Below are 24,415 nucleotides of genomic sequence, written 5' to 3' on the forward strand. Positions count from 1 at the left end.
TGTCTCGCCATGACGAAGAACCTCGTCGGCATGGACGCCGACACGGGGTACGGCACACTGACTGATATCAGCGACGACGATTCCTTTTAAATCTATCTCTGCAAACAAGGCTCCTCCCCCCTCACCTTATACCATTTTCTTCGACGCACACTCTTTTTTTTTTCCTTTTTCCACATCACATGACATCATCTTTGCGCATTACAACACAGACAAATGAACGGGGTTATTTTCCATCATATATAGGTTCTTTTTCTTTTTCGGGTTGGTTTGGTTTGGTTTCCCGGCTTTTGAAACGCACAGCTTCTGCAATATCATCTTGTATAACAACCTCAACAACATCAACATGAAACAATTCTTTTCGTCGGATTTAAAAAAAAAACAGCAACAACAACAACAACACAAGGACAAGGGAAAGAGACTGGGGGGAACAAAATGGATGGAATGACTTTTTCGAAAAGTAAAAACCCCCGTTTGTTTTTCAAAAATGTTTTGAGGCGGTTTTTCATCTTCCTTTTTCCTTCAAGTCTTACTGGATGACGGCGTTTTTTTTTTGTTGTTGTTTTCCTCTCTTGATTGTTGGTCTTTTAATGCTGGGATATTATTATTTTGCTATCACTAGGTTTTTGCAATGCCATGTATAAATAGCATTGGTAGATTCCCCCCCCCTATTCCATATTGCTTCAATCGTTTGCAGTGGTCACTCTTGTCTGGATTTCATACCGTGCGTGTTTAGTAAAGTAATTCGACAAGATCAGTTTTGTTCGGGCTACTCGATTTGTAGATGCAACTCTTGTCAATTTTTTGAATCGTCTTGAAATATCGCTCAAACTGCAAACAAGCTCAATAATATTCTACCCATCTACTCCACGCGAAAAAAAAAAAAAAGGTATTTTGCTCGTCAATGACCACACATGGCCCATCTACCAATCTGCCGCGACACCACATCCCCCTCCGCCGCCGGCCGTGACCAGCGGCGACGCCATCGGCGCGACAACCGGGTCCACGCCGGGCCTCCTCCCCTTGCGCCCGATGAGCTTGTACTTGCGGTCCAGTGCCGCCAGGGGCGCCTCACCGCTCTCCCCCTTCTTCACCATCCAGCGGCTCGTGCCGAGTTTGGCGTCGAGCTCGGCCTCGGGGGGCAGTAGCAGGCGCACCATGCCGTCGCGCTCATCCGTGGCAAACGTGGCGATGGAGAGGGCGTCGTCGTTGCGGCACGAGCCCGACGACAGGTCAAAGTTGCGCTTGTGGTGCGGACATGAGACCCACGGCGCGGGCGCGTCCCCGTTGGTGTCCGCGACGGAAATGGTGCCTGTCGAGGACGACTGCCCGATGAGCCCGTCGGACAGGATGAAGGCGCGCTTGTGTGGACACATTTGCTGCGTAGCGTAGTAGCGCCCGCCGACGCGCCACACGGCGAGTTGTGTATCGCCGCGCTTGATGGTGGCCGAGATGCCGCTAGGCAGGTCGTCGGCGCCCGCGAAATGCGTCGCCGCAATGACTGGCTCCCACGCCGTGCTGGACCACCCTCCCTCCTCCTTGCCGGACAGCGTGCCGAGCGCCCTAAAGTCCTCGGTAGCGGGCTCAGCTGCCCAGTGCACGGGGTGGCTCTGGTCGCGGTCCAACTGCCGCTCCGTGCTGGGCAGAGCCGCGTCGGGCGCATTGTCAAACTGGGCAAAGCGCGCGCGAACGGTTGGGTCGGCAATGGCTTCGGCCCACTCGTCAAAGTAGCTGTCAACGAGCTCCTTCATTTGCGCCTCAAGGCTTGCGCAGATGCCGAGCTTGTCGTGTAAGATGACGTCTTGCAGATAGGTGATGCCGCCAGGCAGGCTGGTCAGCCACGGCGCCGTGCGCTGCAGCTTGTCGGCCGTACGAATGTACAGCATGAGGAAGCGATCGAGGAGGACAACGACGTCGGCGGGCGGCACGTCCTTGGCCAGGAGCGTGGCGTGCTTGGGGTTGGCGCCACCGTTACCCGCGACGTAGACGTTGTAGCCCTTTTCCGTCGCAATCAAGCCAAAGCTGTTTCTCGTCAGTATGATGCATGGTGGGATGGGGAAAGACTCCGGATACGTACTCTTTGCTTTGCGCTTCCGCACACTCGCGCACACAACCACTTACACCACCTTTGATCTTGTGCGGCGCGCGGATGCTCTTGTACCGCTCCTCGAGGCGCACGGCCAGACCGACCGAATCGCCGATACCGTAGCGGCACCACGTCGAACCGACGCAGCTCTTGACAGTGCGCAGCGACTTGGCGTACGCGTAGCCCGACTCGAGTCCCGCAGCGCCGAGCGTGGCCCAAATGTCGGGGAGGTCCTGCTTGCGCGCGCCAAAGAGATCGATGCGCTGGCCGCCGGTGATTTTGGTGTAGAGCTTGTACGACTCGGCGACGCGACCAATGGCGAGCAGCTTTGCGGGCGTGATCTCGCCGCCGGGTATGCGCGGCACCACCGAGTAGGTGCCGTCGCGCTGAATGTTGCCGAGGTAGCGGTCGTTGGTGTCTTGTAGGCCTCGGTGAGACGCGCTCAGGATGTGCTTGTTCCATAGCGAGGCGAAGATGCTCGCCACGGCGGGCTTGCAGAGCTCGCAGCCGACACTGCCGCTGGCGTGGGTGCTACTGCTGTTCTTGTTGCCGGCGTCGGCAAAGACCTCGGCAAAAGTCTTGTGCTTCTTGACCATGATGATGTTGAAAAGGTCGGTGCGGGAGTAGTTGAAGTGCTCGCAGAGGTAGTTGGTCACCTCCTGGCCCATGGCGGTCAGTGTCTTGTTGAAGATGCTCGTCACGAGCGGCATGCACCCGCCGCATCCAGTGCCGGCTTTGGTGCAAGTCTTGACCGAGGCAATGTCCTTGCACGCGCCACTCTGCACCTGTTGGACAACATCGCCTTTGGTGACATTGTGGCACGAGCAAATTTGCGTGTCGTCGTCCAAGTCATCGCCATCCTCCTCGCCGGACTTTTTGCCGACGATGAACTCGCTGGGCGATACATCGAGCTCCTTCATGTTCTTGACGAGCGGCACGACCTTGATGTAGTCGCTCGTGTCGCCAATCATCATGCCACCCAGCAGATACTTGCCATCGGCCGTAAAAATATACTTTTTGTACACGTTCTGGAATGGGTCCTTGTACGTGAGCATCTTGGCCTGCTTGTCCGCCGCCGTCAGGGCACCCCCGGCGCTTTTCGCCTTGGCATCGCGGATGTATTTCGGCGGCAGGTACTTGGGTCCGTCGCGATCGGCAAAGAAGTCTCCGAAGCTCGCCACGTCAACGCCCAGCAGCTTCAGCTTGGTGCTCACATCAGGGCGCTTAAAGACGCGGGGCGCATGCAATGCGGCCTGCGTCAGGTTGAATGCCAGCACATCGGCCATTTCCACACCAGGTGCGATGAGGCCGTACGTATTGTTCTGCCAGCTCGCGCACTCGCCGACGGCATAGACGTCGGGGGCGCTGGTCCGTAGGCTGTCGTCGACCGCGATGCCGCCAGACGCAGCGCAGTCGATACCAGCGTTGCGTGCGAGCTCATCGCGCGGGCTGATGCCAATGGCAAAGCACACGGTGCTGCATGAAATCTCCTCGCCGTCCTCAAACACGAGGCCCTGGACATTGTTGGCCGCGTCGACCTGGATGCGCTGCACGCGCTTGCTCAGCATCACGTCCAGGCCGAGCTCGCTGACCTGCTGCACCACCATACCTCCCGCGTCGGCGTCAAGCTGGCGGCTCATCACCCACTTGTTGCGCTCCACGAGGCGGACCTTGCGGTAGACTTCCAGATCCATCATGGCCTTGGCGGCTTCGAGGCCGAGCAGCCCGCCGCCGACAACGAGGCCGTCCGTCTCGCCCTTGTCCTTGGCAAAGGCGATGAGCCGGACGAGGTCGTCAATGGTGCGGTAGACAAATACGCCTTGGGCGTCATGGCCAGGTGTGTGTCGCGGCAGCAACGCATCGGAGCCGGTGGCGAGGACGAGGATGTCGTAGGGCACGCTGTGGCCGGTCTCACAGTGGACCGACTTGGAGTCGGTGTCGATGTCAACGACTTTGGTGCTGATGTGGCACGCCAGACCGTTTTTTGCCGTCGCATCGTACTAATAGTTTTTATCTTAGCAATAGTACATTTAGATTGTGCCGTGGTTCATACCCATTCTTGTGGATTGAGGTATAAATTGGGGATCTCGCGGTGGTTGAAGAAGCTGGTGAGTCCAACGCGGTTATATGCTAGATACGGCTCTTCGCCGAGGACGGTAATGTCGTATTCTCTTTCTTTTGTGTCGTATTTTATAATTTTTTCTCTGCTTCAAGTCAGACATGTGGTCAAGGAAGGACCGCGGGAGGCGGCTTACATGAATGAGATGCCGACCATGCCCAAGCCGACGACAACTAGCTTCTTGCGAGGGGGCTTGATTTCTTCCATGATGGCGAGTACGGTTTGGAAAAGTCGAGCTTTTTCGCAAGGCGACATGCAGGGAGCCTGCATCTTATGATATGCCGGGCTCCCCATGGGCGCAGCGGGCTGTCCCTGCCAATCATCATACGCCTATAACAAAAAAAAAACAGCGAGCGGTATCCCCCTCCCGCGGAGAAGCATCTTCATGGAAAGCCTCCAGTTATCGTATGGCCCAAGGCAATCAGTCATGCCTGCCTATACTAATAGCTGATAAGCTCAGGCCACCACCCGCCCGACAGTGCGGCGGCGCGATTCGGGGGGGGGGGGGGGGGCAAGAGGTTGTTGTGTCGCATGATAAGACTCGTCCCGTCTCCAGGAAACCCGGAGAAGTAAAGTTCAAGGGGTTAATCGGGGGTTCGTGACAGGGCAGCTTATCTGTGGACGCGGTTTTCACTTCTCCGATGAAAAGTCGTTTATCTTGGGGGGCGATCGATGGGCAAACGGCGCCCAGCGGCTGTGCGTATCAGCAACACCCGATTGGCTGGACTGGTATCTTGGAACGGCTGTGGGCGCAACGACCCTGTCGAGTCTCTTGGCCTTGCTCGGTTAAGCCTCGAGTATCAATTTTGCGGTAAACTGTTGTAGAATCACCAAAAATGGTTTACCAGAAATGCATCGTCTTGAACAATACCGCAGTATGTAATTACCTACTGTCGACGCTGCAGCCGCCTGCAGTCGTGTGGCGAAGCCAACCCCCCACCATCCCCCACCAAGAAGGCACCACTTTGATGCAGCCGCCTGACCTCATCCAAACCCTCTCTTGTTGAGCTGAGTTGCAGCCAACGCCACGCATTCTGAAGAACACAACTCCGGCGCGCCCGCCCAAAAGCCATGTCGCAACAACAACAACCCGCCGCCGGGGACTTCAAGTTCCCGCAAGAGTACTCTTTCCCAGCCTTCTTCACGCGCCAGCCCAACCTGGCCACGCACCACGCCCAGCGCCGGACCTGGACCGCGCTCGTGCTCGCCTACGCGCGGCACCACCGCCTCTTCCGCCTGCGCCTCTCCGAGGCCGCCGAGTCGGACCTCTTTTACAACCGCCGCCTCGAGCGCCGCCTGCAAGGCCCGGACGTGCGCGAGCTCGTCGACGGCATGGTCAAGGACGGCCTGGCCGAGTACGTGGCCGGCACCGGCACGCCAGCGCACGACGGAGCGCACGACGTGGTGCTGCTCTACTGGAAGAAACCGGAGGAGTGGGCCGCGCTCGTCGAGGCGTACGTCGAGGACACGGCGCAAAAGGGCAGCGTGCTGACCGTGTATGAGCTGTCCGAGGGCGACGGCACGCGCAACACGGGTATGTTCCTCCGCGTTAAGAAAAACAACACATTGTTTTGCTTCTTTTTTTTTGCATGCGTGTGTGTATGTGTGTGTGTGTGTGTGTGCTAACGGCGTCGCAGAGCTTCACGGCATTGACAATGAGATCCTGCGCAAAGCCCTCAACATCCTCGTCAAGCGCGGCAAGGCCCAAATATTCGGCCAAGAAGACTCTCTCGGTGTCAAATTCTTTTGATTTGATACTGACACGAAAAGCCAAGTACATGATCATTACAGCATTGTATATATACTTGAAACAAAGGGAAAACAGCAAAACAAGACAGGGAAAAAAAGATTCATCCGAAAACCCTCTATACTCCGGGAGATATAACCACCTGATGCTACCACACACACAAAGTCCAGCAAATATATAGACGAAGGAAAAGCGGCATACAGCCCCGGGGAATCTTGACAGTTTCAACTCTTAATCCTTCTGCCAAAAGTTTTCCACGGCAAACTTGGCATCGTACCGGACCTGCTGCGCCATGGCCACGTCGAGCAGCCAGTCGGGCGCCACAATGCGCGGCTCCATGTGGCCCTTGGTCGCCATCTCGCGGAAGCGCGCCCACATGCCCTTTTCGTCGGCGCTCACGCCGCTCAGCAGGTACACGGGGTCCGGCGGCGCGCCGCCATCCTGCTCCGCCGTCGTCGGCTTGATGGTCGTGCCGCTGCGCGCGCGGTAAATCTTGAAAATGGCCCCGTTGGCCTCAGCCACCGCCTGGTAGCTCTTGGGCCCGTTCTTGACGCCCTCGGTGCAGTACACGGCCACGCCCTGCAGCAGCCGGCCCCGGTTCGCCTTGGCCCGCCCAACGGACTTGCCCAGCGTAAAGTTGTACCGGCTCTCGGCCTCCTTGTCCTTGAGCGGGAACTTGCTTATCACAGGGAGCTTGCCCGTGTCGAGCGCGGCGTCGATGAACGTCGACGAAATAACCTCGGGCCCGCGCGCCAGGGCACACAGAAACTTGACGGTCCGCACGATATGCGGCGCCGCCAGGTAGTCGCACGCCTGCCCTTCCTGCACAATCTGGATACCCATATCACGCAGTTTTCGCTGCGCACAGTTAGCACATCTAGGCATGAAATAAATCCCATAGCACAACATACTCTATCGGCATCCTCCTTGTTCTTGTCCTCCAACCATCTCGTAAAGCCAGTGAGAATGATGCGCATCTCGACATCTGGCAACGATGGCCGCGCCTTCTTGCTGGGTCGCTTGCCCTCTTCGTCCTCGCTTGACTTGTCTTTCGCCGCCGTCTTCTTTTGCTTGGCTTCCTCTTCTTCGAGCTTCTGCTTCTCGACGAAATTCGCCGCCCGCTTGCCGCCAAACGGAGTCGTCGCCTTGCCTGAGCGCTTCTTCTCCTTCTCGTAGAGGGCAATGTCGGGCGCGATATTCTGCAGCAGATCTCTGGCCTTGGCCTTGGCGCTACGGCCACCCGTCGACACGACCGACGGCGTGTCATTCTCCTTGCCCGAGCGCACATGACGCGCGCGGACCGGCGTCTCCACGGGGACCGGTGCCGCCGCCTTTTTCGGTGGCGAGTTCTCGGCGTCCTCCTTGTCACCATCACCCTCCATCAGCACGTCCTCGTCCACATCCGCCGCCGTCTGCGCGACGACGACCCCGTCGGCCGGCCCGTTGTGGCACGCGTTGTCCTCGGCCGCCTCAAGGATCTTGCGCTTGCGCTTAGCGCTGCCTGTCATGAGCGCCTCGCCGCCCGGGTAATACAGCTCCCGCAGCCTGCCCTCATCCAAAAAGGTCTGACCGATAATCTCGCCCAGGTTGGTGCGGTGCGGAAAGTGGTTGTATTTGGGGACGTTGATGGGCTTCATCTGGCACTTGGCGTAGCTCTCCTCGATCCACAAGTGGTTGACGACGGCCACGCCCCATTCCGGCGCCGCCTTGCACTTTTCGCTCGAGTCGCGCGCCGTGATGAGGTGCGTGTTGTCCGACTTCATCGTCTTAGTGAACTCGGCGCCGCAGGCCTTGATCAGGTTCTCCAAGTAGACGCGCGCCTCGCCGCCGTAGTTGGAGACGGTGATGCGCAGGCCGCGGAAGCCCTCGATGCCGTCGCGCGGCGTCGGGTAGTGCAGCAGCCGGCGCAGCGACGACGTCCACGAGTTTTGCACAATGAGGTAGTAGAGCCATGAGAGGTTGCCGACGTCTTTGCATGACTGGCAGGCGCTCACATACTGCTCGCCGTCGCGGTACTGGCCAATGTACATGTCGCATGCATCCACCGTGTCCACCATTTTTCCGCCACCGTTTCTGATGATATCACGAATGGCTTTGGTGAGCCGCGGTGTGATGTTGAGATCAGCGCCGAGCAGCACCTTGCGCTGCTGAAACACGGTGCACGGCGGGCGCGCAACGTCGCCGTCGGGGGGTAGCGGCAGCCACTGCGGATTCGGAGAGGTGGCGCCATCCAGGTTGTCGTTGACCGGAATATCAATCTCGTCGTCAGAGGTCTTTTTCAGGATCTCGGGATCGGGCAGCAAGTAGGGGGACTCGTCAATTCGTTTGCCAAGCTTGAAGCAGTCGTCAAACCTGCCCATAGATTAGCAACAACCAAAAAAAAAAAGAGTCCTGCTCTCTTTCAACATCGCAGCACCGTCCACACTTACCAATGGGGCAGGACGACCTTGCCCTTCCAGCCCTTGGCGAGAGAGGCCTGCACCTTGGGGTGGTCCATGGACAGGGCGCACACGTGCGTCGTGATGCGGGTAGCGTCCTTGGTCTCCTGGCCGCCCAGGGCCATGACGGCGCCGAGGATGCTCTCCTTGTCCGTCACGGGCAGGTCGGCGCACGTCACCACCACCTCGGCGAATATGAGGCGCGGGTCGGGCGAGAACGGCCGCACCTGCGCGACGCGCCGCTTGCCGACCGACGCCGTGATCCAGTGCGTCGTCACCACGGGGATCATAAAGGCCTGCGACTCGGTGTACTGCTGAAAGTCGATGGTGTTGGACACGACGTGCGTCACCTTGTCCATGGCGATGGTGCCGTTGCGGCGCGGATCGAGAACCTCGGCGCCATTGTCTTGGAGAATGGCCGAGAGCTTGCCGGAAGAACGAGTTAGAGTCACTTTTGGGAAAACACGACATCAGCTGCGGTTTTGCGTACCTCGCTGATGGATTTCGGCGTAAGCGAGCTGCTGGGCACAAACGCGATGGCGCACTCGTGGAAGAGCCCCTCGCCCATGTCTGCGGTGGTTTGCAAGTCGTATAATCCGGTATTCAATTGGGCGTTTTCGCTATTCAATGAGCAGCATAGCGATTACAAGGGCGGGTTATCCGAGAGTGATATGTCCGAGTAACGAGTTTCGCCTAGTATGTTGCTCTCAGATGCCGTCGGCGGACTATTTCAGGGTTGATGCCTATTTGTTTGGCGACGCGCTAGAGGCGGCCACGACGCGAACCGCTCAGGTGGTCACCTGACGCGGCGCGTACCCATTAACGAACCTCATGAAAGTCGACACTATCGGAAGGTATTGGAAAGTAACCTAACAATCTGAAAAAAAAACTCTTTCTGGGGAGTCTTTTTTTTAATAGTATTCCTATTTACTAGTATCTCGCTGCCAAAGCGCCAAAGTGTGGAGATATACACGCCTACAAACTACCTTCAATTGCTCATGGGAGCAGCGCGACCAGTGAATACCGCAGCGAACGCGCGTTTTTAGAATTGTGATATTCATGTATTGAAATGAAGCGTTAAATCATAAAGGTAACTCCGCCTGATGCAGTTCTAAACTTCCTCCACTTTTATGTTTCTATTCAAGTTTTCTATTATGTACTTGCACTTCACGTTCAACCAGCTTTGCCGAGACCAAGAAGGACAAGATTCGCCACGTTCATGACGGCCATGACCAGCCACACGAGGCTTCCAAGAATAATGAGCCACCACGGGTTGGACATGTCGATCCCCGGGGTGTCGTCGTCGACGACACTGACCGTCTCGTCCTCGACCTGGTAGCGCGCCATGCCGGGCCGCACCGTCATGTAGCGGCTGCGGCTGGTAAAGTAGATGAGCGGGAGGGTAGTAAAGGGCAGGACCGTGCTAAGAATGACTTGGGAGGCGGTGAGGGCCGTGTTGAGGCCCTCGCGGCCAATGGCGCCGGCAATGACGAGCGAGGGCGCGACGCTGATGGACCGCGTAATGAGCCGACGCACCCAGGGCTTCACCTTCCACCGCAGCGCGCCCTCGGAGACCATCTGGCCGGCAATAGTGCAGACGATGCCGGCGGAGATGCCGGAGAGCAGCAGGGCCAGGGCGAAGATGGTGCCGACGGCGGGCGAGATGCTCTTGGAGAGCAGGTCGTGGATGCCAAAGATGTCGGCGTCGAGGGCCTCGGGGTTCTTGTAGAGCGAGGCGCCGGCGACGATGAGAATAGCCGAGTTGACAAAGAGCGCAAAGGTAAAGAGCGAGGTGCTGAGCTCGACGATGGAGTAGGTGAGGCAGTGCTTGATGGCGGCCTGCGAGGGCACGTAGACAATCTTGCTCTCGTAGCCGTCCTCGCTGGTGGACGCGTCGGGCTCGGCGGGGATAAGGCCCTTTTGCATGTCGTACTCGCGGAGGCGCGGCTGGACGATGCCGGACCCGAGGAACAGGCTGTGCGGCATGACGGTGGCGCCGAGGATGCCGCACGCCTGGTACAGCGCCTGCGGCTCAACGAGCTCCTTGGAGGGCACGAAGCCGCGAAAGACGTCGGCGACGCTCGATCCCTTGATCAGCGAGAGCTGGATGCCGAAGCAGACGACGACGCCAAGGACGAGCAGGCAGACAAACAGCTCAAAGAGGCGCAGGCCCTTCATGGCGCCGTCGGGGCGGTAAAAGATGAGGATGAACATGACGTCGACAATGGAGAGGGCGACGCCGGCGACGAGGGGCAGGCGGGGGATGAGCAGGTTCAGGGCAATGGCGGTGCCAATCACCTCGGCGAGGTCGGTGGCGATGATGGCGATTTCGGCGAGGGCATAGAGCAGGTAGTTGAGCCAGCGCGGGCAGTGGGCGCGGCAGGCCGAGGCGAGGTCGTTGCCGGTGACGGAGCCGAGCTGGATGGCGAGCGTCTGCAGCAGGATCGCGAAGAGGTTGCTGAGTAGGACTATGAAGAGCAGCTTGTACTGGTACGAAGCGCCAGCTGCGATATCGGTGGCGTAGTTGCCGGGGTCGACTTGAAGAGGTGTTAGCAGGGGGCAAGCAAATGCCAATTGTTTAGGGCAAGAGGAAGCAGTGGGATTTGGGGGGGAGGGTACAACATACTGTAGGCGACGGAAATCATGAAGCCCGGGCCGACAAACTTGGCATAGTTGAACAGCACCTTTTTTAGCTTGTGTAGCCGCGGCCGGACGTGCTCGTTGACGAGCCGCAGACGCATCGACGGCGGCGGTGCGGAGCGCCCCGGCAGCAGAGCGGTGTCGGTGGCCGAGCTGGTTGCGGCGGTAGACTGTTGAGCTGACGCGATGGAGGCGGTGCGCGCAACGGCGACACCGACAGTGGCGTCCTTGGCCATGGTGTTTTGTTGTTTTTACTTGGCGTATACTGAGCGAGGTTGTGCGGGTTTGGATATACGAGAGACTCAGGACCGTTGTTGGAGGGGTGGCAGTCTTGAGGTGTTGGTCGGGCCGCGACGTTGGGAGATTCCTTGTCCGCTGGCCATCAGTGTGAAGAAGAAGGGGGAGAGATTGGCGGTATGTTGGTGTTTTGGGGGACTTGAAGCTGTTGGGTGACGATTTTTGGTGGTGGTTTCGCGGTATATGTACTTCGTTATGTGGATGGTCCCGAATTTTTTTGCACTGAAAAGCCGCCACTTTTTGGCTTGCGCTAGGCTAGTTCCGCGTCGCACAATACGCCAAAGCTGAGCAAGCGGTTCGTCGAGCAAGCGGGTTCGGCCCCCAGAGCGACGAAAGAGTAGTATCCCCAAAGCGGTTTTCTGATCTATCAATAAAATATCGAGGGAAAAGAGGGAATAGCTCGTCGTGGTGGAGGCGTCACAGACGAGGTGATCGTCGTCGTCGTTTCGTTTCAATATGACTTGGCGTTCGTCGGCTGCTGTTGCCGAAACAAGCGGGTCATCCGATTCCTTCCGATGCTTGTGGGTGTTTCAACGACAAGCCGGGCACGTGTGCAAATACCGAAGCGCGCAGGAAACCCAACGTATCGAGGTCCCTTGGAAAAGGGCACAACAGAGTTGGGAGAAACAAAGTAGATGAAGGAAGGGCGGGGTATTTCAAGTCAAGAAGGAATGGAAAAATAAAAATGCCCGTTTACTTCATGACGAGGTGTGCACTCTCCCGGGCTCGGATGCGCAGAGAGCCGCCCTGCCAATGCGCGCTAGGGACTCCCCGCCGATTCCAAATCACAGGGTGCACACTGCCTGCCCGAACGTGGGGACTTGGCTGTGAGCTACCATCAACGAGTGACTTCTAGGCCCGAAAGCCTCTGTCCAATCTGTTTGGGCCTGCGAGTCAAGGCGCATCAAATTAAAACACTGCTGACAACTCACCACCCAATTCTCTTTTGTGGATTTCAGCTACCCAGTATCAACGCGGCCCTTGCGAAAAGTCTCCAGGGTAGGCCGTACTCGGGTGGTGCTCGACGCTACCGCCACTCTCACCGTCATCCCGTCATGACTAGACGGCTGTCCAGTCTCCCGTCTGCAGCTTCTTCCCTTTTCGTCGTCCATATAAAAAAAAGACCCCACACGTCAACGCAACCGCGATTTCACAGCCACTTATCGTCCATTTGCCTGGACAACCTGGACGACGCGGAGCTGGTGGGACGGGTGCCACGTCGACTCTTGACAAGTGCCGGCCATTCTTGAGCTTCGATTGTGCGTCGTCTTCGGTCTCCGGGCCGTCGGCTCGTTCGTTTGTTTTTACAAGGTCCGGGCGGTGGGTTGTGCGAAATGCTCCCTGGTCGCAGGTTGTCGATTTCATATCTATTACCTCACAAACCACATCCCCGATAACCATACTCTATCCCCCAAAGCCACTGTTGAACGACTTTTGCTTCGTTCCTTCATCAGTCTATGTCCAATTCTGTCATCAACTCGACCTCATTCATCACAGTCATGACACGCACAATACACGCATGCACTTGGTCACGTCAGTTGATAACGACACACCAAAGTTCACCAAAAAAAACACAATGCAGCATCCTGCGCCCCCAAATCCCCCACTGTATGTATCTTGTCGCCACAAACAAAAACCCCCACGGTCTTCTAGTTGCTCTTCTTGCCCGCCTTGGCCGCCGCGCGCTCCCGGTCGCGCTTGGCATAAATGCCCGCCGTAAAGGGGTCCTCGAAGCGCAGCGCCACGACGTACACGACATAGACGAGCGCCGTGAGCAGCAAACCCGCCGGCTTGCCAAACAGCAGCGCCGTGCCGAGGAAGCTCATGGTGGAGCCCCAGTACATGGGCGCGCCCGTCACGTTGAACGGGAAGCCCGTCACCATGTCCTCCTTGAGGAAGCCAAAGTAGTCGCCCAGAAAGGTGCCCTGGATGCCGAGCCGCCACGTCGACGACACCACCAGCACGTTGCCGGCGGCGAGCAGCGTGTAGGCGGCGGCGAGCGCGTACGGCGTCTGCAGCAGCGCGTGCGACGGCTGCTCCGACAGCGCCGTCTTGTACAGCCAGTCGCGCAGCAGGCCGATGGAGAAGATGGTGACGGCGAGTGCGTAGTTGGCCACGGTGCGGTTGCCGCCGAACAGCTTGGTGAGGACCTTGTTGCGGTATTCTGCCATGTAGAAAGTACGATTAGCCACGGTTCCACCTCTTTTGACTGCCATCTCAGTCGCGGGGGAGTATCGGGGGGGACGCGTTTCGAACCTTGACGAGCGACGATGCTGTTTCGGCACCTGGTTAGCATGCGAGCTTTCGCGACGCTGCGAGGCGCGGGATTTCAATCAACTTACTTCCAGAACAAAGGGTTAAAGATGATGGATGCCGCCGAGACTGCCACATCCAACCAATTAGTTGCCGTTTCTAAACAATGCGTCGGTCATGGTCGCTGGCACTCACCTCGCAGGCTCTGCTTGTCCAAATCGACATAGCTGGCCAGTTGCCCGACAAGTGACGCCATTGCGAGCTGTAGAGATGGTAAGACGTCAAGAAGCAAGGCTCTCCGGCGCTAAGTTACTGGCGACAGAATAAAAAAGGGGAAGGAATGGACAAGAGACGGGGAAAAAGAAAACTCGCTACAGAGATGAAAGGGAGAAGAAGCTCGTCATGAACGCCCTCTCCTCTTCCCTTTAAAGATTCCCCACGCGTCAACCGTCTCGCTGGGCTGGGCGGGGAACGGGCGGAGCCCACACAAGCTCCCAGCTCCAACTACAGAGCTGGCTTTTTTACCCTCGCTTGGGGTCGGCACTAAATAACACCTCGACTATGCAGTTTCTCCTGACTACTCTGTATCATTGGACGAAATCGGGGACTTCCTTGCGGTCTCTCACTTTTTTTCTTCTTGTTCCGTTGACTTGTTGGGGCAGCGGCCTTTTTTTCCCTCGTTGCTCTGAAATGAACATTTCACATGTCAATTACCGTACGGTCACATCATTGGTCGGTAACCATTCCACGCATGTCTTTCCATTGCTTTCTTTTCTCATTAGTTACTGTCGCGTGTCAGTTTGCACCACGCTAACTTTGGCCCAAAGCCTGCCATCTGACCAAAGCCATCCCTACTAACCCTCGATAACAAAAACTCCCATGCCATTGATACGTAAAATGGAGACATGAATATATATATCTGTTCCCTGCATGCCTTGCTCCCCCCTGAAAAAAAAAAGAACCTCGCTAGACCAAAAAATCAGCCACCTCTTCTGCTTCGCCTACGTTTCTATCTCCGGGCTCGCGTCTTCTTGGCCTGCGTCGTGGTATCTTCCTCCTCCTCGTCGTGTCCCTTTTTCAGATCTTCGTCTAGGCCCCATGCCGCCATGTCGTACCAGTCCTCGCCGTCCGACATGTCGCGGTTTACGCCGCAGTGCGCCTCCGCCTTGGACCAGTGCAGCACATCCCCGCGCAGTCGCTGCGCGTGCAGCAAGCCCCGGTGCAGCTTATACGTGCCCCGGCACACCTCCTCCTGTTTCTGCACGTACAGCGCCAGCAGCCGCCGAATATCGTCTGCCTCGCTCGCCGGCAGCCCTAGGTTGCGATCTGGCCGTGCTGAGGCGGGCGGTATGAATATGGGATGTATCACAGATTCTCCGTCCCCCCCCCTTGACTTGATTCGCCATCGGCCTTTCCTGGGTACGCCTCAGCATCTGTCAGCCTTTCCGTGCCGTCTCGACGGTCATAGGCTGTGGTATTCTCGCCATCTCTTCTAGCCTCTCTCGCTGTGTCTGTGTTCTTGGCGGCGCCGTTGCCGTTGCTCACCCCTGCGTCGGCCATGGACACGTCGCCGTCCTTATTTGAATTGTCGCCATTCGCTTTCGCCGAGCCGTTTGGCCTCTGCTGCTCTGTGCTTGCGTCACCGTTGACTGTCGCCGTTCCTGATCTTAACGACAGCGCCTCTAGACGGGGCGACACCTGGTCTTGCGAATATAGCGCCGTATCGTCCTCACCAATCATGAGTTCGCACGGTATCCATGTGTTGTCGCCATACAACGACGTCCACAGCTGCCGCACCTCCCACAATGACTGGTTTTCTTTGCGCAAAAGTTGACAGCTGTGATCGACCAGCTCAGTGAGCGTTTTGGAGAGGAATGGCTTCGAGAGGGTCGGGTGGGATGCGAGGTCGGTCGCCGCGGTCAACGGGGCGAGAGTGTCTGCGGCGGTTAGCAAGCTTACGAGAGGCGACCAGAGTCTGTTTCGAGATGCCACTTACGTTCGAGGTGAATATTGGCGTATGGGTTGAGCTCGGCGGCCGCCCGCGCGGCATTGTGCACGCGGTCGTGTTCTTCTTCGCTGAAGACTTCGTAGCCATCGTCGTCGACCAGCGGCGGATTGCGATAAATAATGGATCGGCGAACGCCCGCGTAATCGAGTTCCTGTTTCCAGCAAAGAGCCGACTCATTAGCACCCGCATCATGCGTTGGTCGGCTGGCGGCTGCTCGTTCCGACTTACCTCTTTGTAGGCGCTGGGCCCAGAAGGCGGAACCAGCTGGCCCTTGTGCGCAAAGCGGCCCTTTTTCTTGAGCTTTTGCCCGCGGTTGCTATAATGTTCTATTTCGGAGTCGGAATCGGAATCTGCAGAGTTCGACCGGGAGAAAAATGCCCCCCCTCGTGGTTAGCGACTGTGTTTTTTTTCTTGGGCGTGGGAGTTGGTGCGAGCGACCGGGCACCACCGCAAAGGTCCTTACCGTATGCTCTCCGTTTAAATGCCTTTTTCATGCCCGCTATCGTCTCGGCAAACAGAATGTGCTGTGTCGCCATCGTGGGCAAGGAGAACGTTGGGAGGTGGCGGCCAAGGCCGAAGAGGAATTGGCAGCAACAGGCGCTCGTCAAAGCCGGGCGACTGTGGGATTTTTCGTCGCGGTCGGAGGGGCCGCCGAGACTCGAGAGAGTGGCGGGTCAACGCAGAAATAAGCAAGCCAATGCTTCTTCTTGTCTGTCCAGTCGGTGATTTCGCTAATCGGTAGTCGGTTCGGTGTCGTGGAGGGTGGTGCTGTAGCTTGGGAGAGAGAGAGGGAGAGAGGGAGCAGAAGTGGTGGTGGTAACGCTTGCGAGGAGCAATGCAACCACGCCGCCCAGAATTTGGCCCGCCTGCGGAGAGGAGAGCCCACAGCCCGCGCAGCCCGAGGCGACCCCAGTCAGCGCCAGCCAGCGCCAGTGCCAGTACCATTTGGAGACCAATCACGCGCCCACAACGCGGTCCTTTCTTTCGCCGACGCTGCTACAAGGAAGCTGCCGAAGTTTACCCACCTCTTACATCATAGGTAACTACCTTGCAGCTCCAAGCTCCAAGTTCAAGTCGATATAATAATTGCCATGTTCCTGTTCATTTCCTTTAAAGTACATTGTCGGCATCACAGTCGAATATAAATCAATGCGAAAAAGAATTGGTATACATCATAAAATCCTATTCAACACGTATGAAAATCGCACCCCATCAACACCCGACCAGCCCTAGTTTTGGAAGCTGTGACATGTTAGACTTGCGAATATATTCATCAGGATTATTTCCACTCACATATCTGGAGAGTTGGTAATCTCCTCAAAGCTTTGCAGAGTATCAAAGCCCATGGCAATCAGTGGCTCAGACGTATCATCAATGACCTGCAAAAGTATTAGTACTAAACAAGTAATAGGAACTTTTTTTAAAAAAAAAGAAGAAAACAACTCACCCAGCTAAGCACCGCCTTGCTTGCCTTGTGGCTTTTGCATTGGCGCACGCCCATTAATGCAAGTCCCTGCAGCACCAGCGTCGACAGCGGCCCAGGCGGCACGGTCGGCGCGACGATGCCCGCAATATTCTCCGATCTCGACCGCAGGGCCGGGATGTACGTGGCCAGCGGGCTGCCCTGCCTGCAGATGATGATGGTGCCCATGATGGCGCCGGCCGGGTCCTTGGCGCGGACGATACCGCACGTCTTGGTCTCGGCCAGCGCGTACCGGTACAGCTCCACCACCTCGGGGCCGCTCTCGGTGCGAACGTGGTGCAGCACCGTTTCGGCATTGTCCAGCCCGTGGATCAGGTCGAAGCTAATGTTGGCCCGCTGAATCGTCGGCAGCAGGCCCTCGGGCGCCGTCCAGCCGCCCAGGTCCGCAATGACCATGTTGGTCAGCCGCCGTGGGAACTGCGTGTCCCAGCCGCTGTTGCTGAACCACGTTTTGACCGTGGCCGCCTCAGCGCCAAGGGCGAGACCGGGAAAGACGCCTGGAAAGCAGGCGCCGAGCTGCACCCGTTTGAGACTGCGCTGCTGCGACAGATTTTTGAGCGCCCGCTTGTGCAGTGAGCGGCCGATGGACACGTTTCGCTTCGTCGGGTCGACAATGAGCGCGCCGAGGATGCCCACGGCCCCTGTCACATATGTTGCCACGAAGCCGTACAGTGCTTGCGTACTGCTGTTTCGCACCACGAAATGTGCTTCTTTAATATTGTTGTTGAAAAGCTCAAACGCCGATGCGCTCGTGTTGGACAAAAAGTCCAGGTCCGAGCCTCCAGCGCGGTGAATGGCCTTGAGGAGATCATCTAGACCGGTGGCATCACGCTCGCGGTCATATTCCTCTACCAGCCAGAGCTGTCTTGACTTGAGAACCTTTTTGCTCTTGCGAAGAGTGCCTGGTAGACTGCCAACGGGCTTGACTTCACCAATAAGGACGCGTACCAGGGACGCCATCGCATTCTCGGTAAAGTCGAACGTGCAAATATAGGTACCAATAGATTTGTCCATGGCAAAATCGTAAGGCGAGCTGACAGCAACGACGATGAGATGCTTCTTTTGCCCTCGACTTCGAAGCATTGAGCACATCATGTCAACGTGCTTGGTGAAACCTGCCTGGTAAAGGTTCCGATTCGCATCGGCAGTAAATATGATGATGCACGATGCGCGATTAATGAGATTTTCATGCACTGGTCTGACGCCATTCGCAGTGTAGCTGGTATGTAGCAGCTTCTCGTTCCGGTGGCGAGCCAGAGTCTTTCCAAACTCGCGAAATACGCCCTCACCGCTCATGTGCGCAGTCCTATCCTGGCGACGATGCACCCACCGGTCGTGATTACCCATGGCAAGTGATTGGTCCTGCTTTGAATCTAGGAAGCTCTTGGTCAATGAAGACGCCGGCAGTGGCTTGACTAGGGGCGTCAAGAGTAAAAGTTCTTCGCCGGGGTGCACGGATTGTGAAAGGGGTAGCAGTTGCTCCTTGTCTCGGATGACTGTGATAGATTCGTCAAATGCCCGGCGAGATAGAGCAAGATGAGACGGATGAAGCTGGGAGAGCAAGGATATCCCAGGAGGGTTAAGAGCCTTGGACCAAGAGGTGCAGTTTGACTTGAGGTGGAGAACACGTCGTACGGAGGTGAATAGTCTCTCTTTGGTGATGATGCCGTTCTCCAGACCTAGTTTCAGACCTCTGATGGCCTCTAGCTGAATGTCGTAAGCTCGGCAGAGAAGTACCAGATCGCAACCGGCTTCGACGGCCATGACGACGCCGTTCTGCACACCCAAGTCGTGGCTCAGGGCCTCCATCTCGAGACACTCGGAGATGGCAACACCCCTGAAACCCATTTCATTGCGAAGCATGTCATCAACAACCTGGTCCGACAGACATGCATGGCTCACATTCATGGAAGGGTTTGATAGACCACAGCCACCGACAAACATGGCGTCCAGTTTACCCGAGGCGACTGCATTGCGAAAGGGAACGAGGGCACTTAAGCTGAGCTCCTCGAGGGTCTGGGTAATGATGGGCACATCCAAGCTTGATCCGAGGAAGTCGAGGTTGCCGTAGGAGGGGAAATGCTTGCCGCAAGTGGCAATACCGGCGTCGCGAATGCCAGCCATGGCAGCCAGACCGTACTGTGATACTTCCTGGGGATCGTCGCTGGTGGCGCGCACACCGAGAGGCTGGTAGCGGGCATTGTTCAAGACGTCAAGGACGGGTCCGAGCATGAGATTTACGCCGCAGGCCGAGATTTCCGTGGCTGTGGCCTTGGTGACTTCGTATGCCAGTTCCGGACTGCCAGCAGCCGCGATGCCCATGGCACTAGGAAACTGACATACAAAGTCTTCGTCAAACAGGCTGTTGACGCCACCATTCTCCTGGTCCACGGCGATGAGCAGCGGCTGCGGGTGGCCGGCGTTTTGCGCAATGGTTTGGAGCTCTTGCACAAGCCTGGCGGTTTGCTGGGCAGCTGGACGCGGTCAGCATGATACTACGAGGTGGAGGACGAGTACAGAACGGACATTTGAGGTTCTTGGCCGTGAGGATGATAGAGCCTAGATGGTGATCCTCGATGAGCGTTCTGATCTGGGGTGTGACTTCTATCCCATCCCAGCCCATAAGCAGCACCTGGCCAATGGCCCTACGAGGGTGGCGTCAGTATTGTTGGTCTATACGTGAGATGAAATGCCATGGCCCGGGATAGAAGCGCAGCACGTTTGGTTGTTGGCTGGACATGACAGGGCGGTTGAGCTCGGATGGGGGAGACGTACCAGTCAATGTTCTGATATATCGGGTCAATATCGGCGCTGTCGGCGCCATTGTTGGCGGTGTTGGACGTCATTGTGCAAAAACGACTGATCGGGCAGCTCTGCGCATGCCTCTGACGGCGTGCGCAACGGTTGAGGGTTGGTGGGCGGACACGGTCTGTAGGTCTGCCAGGTGAGGATGGAACTTGGGCCGATTGAGTTCAAGCGCCAGCTGGTGGTGGGTTGAGCACTGGGAGCCGGAGGTGCGGGATGGGGCTCCGCCTCGAGGCCACAAGTGGCTGCGCAGCAGGCGAGTAGAACGGCACTTGTAGTGTGTTACGGTATTGTGATATGTGATGGATGACTAGGTATGGCCAAAGTTTAATTTGTGCGTAGAAGCCTTGCAGTCGAGGAGCACCGTCAATTTCTTCGGCCGTCTGGTTGACTTTGGACTCTTTTGCGGGGGAATGCCTACAGGCACTGGCGCAGCAGGACAACGAGGGCGACAGGCATGCATGCTGACGGTTCTGAGGTACTGCAGGCTGAACTTCGGGTAGATGGGGCCGAATTCTGCCGGCTGGGGGAGTCTTGAAGCAGCATAGGCGGTGAGAGCATGCTGATATTTCGCAGTTCTCTGCCAAGCAATCATGATGAACCGAACAAACGACAAGAAGCGGTTTGCCCAGTCTGGCAGCGCCGCACAGAACTCACTCACTTACTCACTTCTGGGGCGACCTGGAGGGGTGGCGTGTTTGGGGAGATAAGGCTTGCTCCAGTGGCTTTCTGGGGGGTGCTTCCGGGGGGCTCCGGGAGACCTACTGGGGTGTGTGCGCTAACAAGTTGGCCGCTGGGCAATTCAACGTTACATGGGCTGGCTGGGCAAGCTTCCAGCAGCACACCAGCGGAGAAGCCCATGATCGCGATGGCCAGGCCTTGAAAAAATTCGGCGTGTTCGTGCCTCACTACCTAGGTACCTAGTTACTAAAACGCTTTTGAAAGGAAATGAAATTTGTCAGGGAATTTTATGAAATCGCTTTAGTCGATCGGAGGCGCTCATCTTTGCGCCTCTCTCCAGACAGGCAGGTGCAGGACAAGTTGCTGCCAGCCTGACACAACAGCGATCTGAAACGCGCCGTCGCAGCTCATGAATAATGCATGCTCACAACAGCCCAAACCAAACGAACCACTCATTCCGTAATTACCTGTACTATCATGTCATGTCGGTCCGGATTGCACGTTGACCTTCGGGCGTCTCCAATGCGCCAGTCCCTGCTCCGCTCAACAGTAACCACCGCTTTGCTCGGAGTCCCCACCCAGCCCGTCCGTGATGGATGGTGACAGTCACCAGTAACTACCTATCCATGGCAGCATGTATTTTTTTGCTCCCAAATCGTGTATGTTTCCGAGGAAGCTGCGCTGCTGCTTCTGCCATGTCCGCTTGCTACAATCCGATCTGGCAGGCCTCCACCAGGCCAGCAAGCTCCACGGGAGCAGCGGCTGCGGTAATGCAGTTTTGAGCAGACCGCGGAAACTCATACTAGTACTTGCCTTGCCCTCACCCATCGTCATCCGCCATGCTTGGAATTTTTTTTTGTAGTGTAGACCACCCTACCGACTTTGAATCTTCATCTGAAAAAACATCATCTGCACCGTTTTTCCCTACAATCTCTCGCCTCTTATTATTGGGCGCGGACCGGACCAACTGCCGACCACCTGAGCGCACCCGCCGCCCATTCCCGCCGCCAACCCCCCGAGACGATGCCGGCCGTCATCACCAATGGCGCCCAGCCGCCGAACCATGGACTGACAAAATTTACCAACTGCCGCTTGTTGCGCGGCGACCGCCTGGTCCAGGCCGATCTCTGGGTTAGCTCCGAGACGGGAAAAATTGTCGAGAGCCAGACCGTCTTCTTTGACGACCTGGTGCTGCCCGCCGAGACGGTCGACCTGGGCGGCCGTATCGTGTCCCCCGGCATGATTGAGTGCCAGCTCAACGGCGCGTTCGGCTTCAACTTTTCCACCCTGCTCGACGACATGTCACAATACGGCAAAAAGGTCAAGGAGTGCCAGAAGCTCCTGGTCCAGACGGGCGTCACATCCTACATCCCCACCATTACCAGCCAACGACCGGAGCTCTACCAAAAGGTACGGCGGCGGCCATGTCAGAACCCCGGCAGCGCATAGACTACTCACCCTTTGTTTGAGTGTCTGATTCGCCTGCCTTTTCGTCCTGCCTGTGAATTTTTTTTTTGCCTGCTAACTTGGCTTCGTTTCATCATCAGGCGCTTCCCTTTCTGGGTCCATCAGGGCGCTCGCACGCGGCCGAAGACGGTGCCGAGTCGCTTGGCGCCCACTGCGAGGGGCCCTTTCTTAACCCGACCAAGAATGGCGTGCACAATGTCGACGTGCTGATCGAGGCTCAGACCTTTGCTGATCTCGAGGCCTGCTACGGCGCGGAGAACCTGTCCCCCGCCACGCCGGGTGGCGTTATCCCCGTCAAGATGATCACGGCGGCGCCCGAGCGCGGCAACATGATGAGCCTCATCCCCGACATCACGGCGCGCGGCATCCGCTACTCGGTTGGGCACTCAGAGGCCACCTACGAAGAGGCGTCGCAAGCCGTCGGGCAGGGCGCCACCATGATCACGCACCTGTTCAACGCCATGCGCCCGCTGCACCACCGCAACCCGGGTATCTTCGGCGTGCTGGGCGAGGCCGAGAGCCTCCCCCGCCCGTACTTTGGCGTCATTGCCGACGGCATCCACTTGCACCCCACGACCATCAAGATTGCCTTTAATGCCCACCCGGAGGGCTTCATCCTTGTCACCGACGCCATGCACCTGGTCGGCCTGCCGGACGGCGCGTACCCGTGGACCAACGGCGAGACGACGGCCAATATTATCAAAAAAGGCTCCAAGCTGCTGCTGGAGAACTCTGACACCATTGCTGGAAGGTAAGAACGCTTGGCGTTGCATAATACTTTTATGCCTGTGGAGGAGCGGGCCGGGTCCCGCCGCTCCATGTCGAATCAATCGCTAACGTGCTGTCGGCAGCTCCATCACTCTGCTAGAGTGCGTCAACAACTTCCTTGAGTGGTCGGGCGAGGGCATCCCGCAGGCGCTCAAGGCTGTCACAGCCTCGCCGGCCGCCATGATGGGTCTGCAGGGCGTCAAGGGCTCGCTGGAAGCCGGCGCGGATGCGGATTTGCTCATCTTTTCCGAGGAGACGACGACCAACGGGCACCACAAGCTGATCCTGGACGAGGTGTGGAAGTTTGGCACGCGCCTGCCCAAGGTTCATGCATAGAGGACACGTCTTCTTTTTCTGCTTGACGACTACTGGTGTTGGATGTATTTGGAAAGGACGACAAGACTAAGATGCGGCAGAATAACTGCAATCGATAGACTGTACATAAAGGGACCAGACAACGGCGTTGTTAGCATTTTTGAGCGGCTCAGAGGAAAATACAAAAACAGGAAAAATAAAGAGGTATACATACAAGCAAGTATAAACAAATAAAAATATCTAGTTATCATAAATCGAAGTGCAGATGGACTGTTGAGACTTGGGTGATTTTGGTACTTCTCATCCCGCGTTGACCATTAGCACATGCAAGCTATAGCATCAATGGATCATGGTTAATGTACCCCGACGCACGGATGTACGACGTGCAGCGGGATGAGGAAAGAGGTGGTTACAGCTGTCTAGCCCTACGCTTCCGGGGCGAGTATAAGAGCAAGCAAGATGCTACGATTGTACGGGTAACAACACTAGCTATGACAGGGTCACTTCCGCTGGTGCGAAAGGAACAATGGCTTCCGCCTTTCGGGGTAAACACATGGGCTGTGACCCGGCCGGTAGTATTGCGACGTTCTCGTCTGACGGGAGAGGAACAAGAATATGAGAGGGGGAGGAGGGGTGGTGAGGAGTTCTCGGCGTCGACGCCGCGTTTTCCGTCCAAAGCTAGCCCAGCGGCCTGCCTAGCTTGGTAGGATAATAATTGTCCGGACCGTTTTTGGTGACACTGCGTGCTAGTGGCGCAAACCTGCATGCACTCTATATTAACTGGGCAATAGAAAAAAGAAGGCTTGTGGAAATTGGAGGAGTTGGAGTTGGGGGTTTTGCTTTTCTTTTTTCGCCACTGATGAAGGGAAAAAAAAAGTCTGGGGTAAGAACTGGGATTTTCCCCCGCCACGGCCCGTCGCACACCACCTTTGGGGAAGATATATGGACAGGAGGCATCACGAGGCCGGGGGAAGAGGCAGCCACAGACGCGGTGCAGAGGTGCAGAGTGGTATGTGGACAGCACGTGAGACTATCGAGTTCATTATTCTTTTTTTTTCTTTTCTTGGTTTTGTTTTTATTGTCTAGTTTTTCCAGTGCCACCCTTGATGGGATGGTTAGGTGTCCGTGATAACTCGGCTACTTGCTCCTCCCCGTGCCAGCCTCAATATGGGACCACAGGGGGTTGATGCCTAGGACGGTCAGCTCCAGCGGCTATCGCACACTAAAATAAACGACTTCCACGGGGGGTAGTGGAAAGTGCCCCCCCCTGGACCCCGTCCGTTCGGCCAACACTGCCCCGACAGGCGCAGG

The 24,415-nt window shown here is 56.9% G+C and overlaps 5 protein-coding genes across 5 annotated transcripts; 1 reads left to right on the top strand and 4 right to left on the bottom strand.

Annotated features, from left to right (window-relative positions):
* Positions 1 to 6,180: 6,180 nt before the first annotated feature.
* Positions 6,181 to 8,955, bottom strand: CCM_04618 (DNA repair protein Rtt107; the record flags this gene model as incomplete). The annotated part of the gene is made up of 4 exons (XM_006669765.1): positions 6,181 to 6,807; positions 6,861 to 8,301; positions 8,379 to 8,812; positions 8,878 to 8,955. The coding sequence occupies 4 exons, from the start codon at positions 8,953 to 8,955 to the stop codon at positions 6,181 to 6,183; spliced, it is 2,580 nt and encodes an 859-aa protein (XP_006669828.1).
* Positions 8,956 to 9,560: 605 nt separating this feature from the next.
* CCM_04619 (transporter protein smf2) lies at positions 9,561 to 11,263 on the bottom strand (the record flags this gene model as incomplete). Its single annotated transcript, XM_006669766.1, has 2 exons — positions 9,561 to 10,924; positions 11,014 to 11,263. 2 exons carry the CDS (start codon positions 11,261 to 11,263, stop codon positions 9,561 to 9,563), a joined length of 1,614 nt encoding a protein of 537 aa, XP_006669829.1.
* A 1,710-nt stretch (positions 11,264 to 12,973) lies between these two features.
* CCM_04620 (phosphatidylethanolamine N-methyltransferase) lies at positions 12,974 to 13,833 on the bottom strand (the record flags this gene model as incomplete). The annotated part of the gene is made up of 4 exons (XM_006669767.1): positions 12,974 to 13,488; positions 13,581 to 13,609; positions 13,667 to 13,706; positions 13,773 to 13,833. The coding sequence occupies 4 exons, from the start codon at positions 13,831 to 13,833 to the stop codon at positions 12,974 to 12,976; spliced, it is 645 nt and encodes a 214-aa protein (XP_006669830.1).
* A 3,041-nt stretch (positions 13,834 to 16,874) lies between these two features.
* Positions 16,875 to 19,914, bottom strand: CCM_04621 (beta-N-acetylglucosaminidase, putative; the record flags this gene model as incomplete). The annotated part of the gene is made up of 5 exons (XM_006669768.1): positions 16,875 to 16,964; positions 17,033 to 18,943; positions 18,971 to 19,542; positions 19,595 to 19,713; positions 19,844 to 19,914. 5 exons carry the CDS (start codon positions 19,912 to 19,914, stop codon positions 16,875 to 16,877), a joined length of 2,763 nt encoding a protein of 920 aa, XP_006669831.1.
* Positions 19,915 to 21,031: 1,117 nt separating this feature from the next.
* Positions 21,032 to 23,125, top strand: CCM_04622 (n-acetylglucosamine-6-phosphate deacetylase; the record flags this gene model as incomplete). The annotated part of the gene is made up of 4 exons (XM_006669769.1): positions 21,032 to 21,139; positions 21,575 to 21,964; positions 22,102 to 22,772; positions 22,873 to 23,125. The coding sequence occupies 4 exons, from the start codon at positions 21,032 to 21,034 to the stop codon at positions 23,123 to 23,125; spliced, it is 1,422 nt and encodes a 473-aa protein (XP_006669832.1).
* Between the last annotated feature and the right edge of the window lie 1,290 nt (positions 23,126 to 24,415).

This window comes from Cordyceps militaris (assembly GCF_000225605.1).
Source record: "Cordyceps militaris CM01 unplaced genomic scaffold CCM_S00003, whole genome shotgun sequence".
In the NCBI taxonomy this organism is placed as follows: Eukaryota; Fungi; Ascomycota; class Sordariomycetes; order Hypocreales; family Cordycipitaceae; genus Cordyceps; species Cordyceps militaris.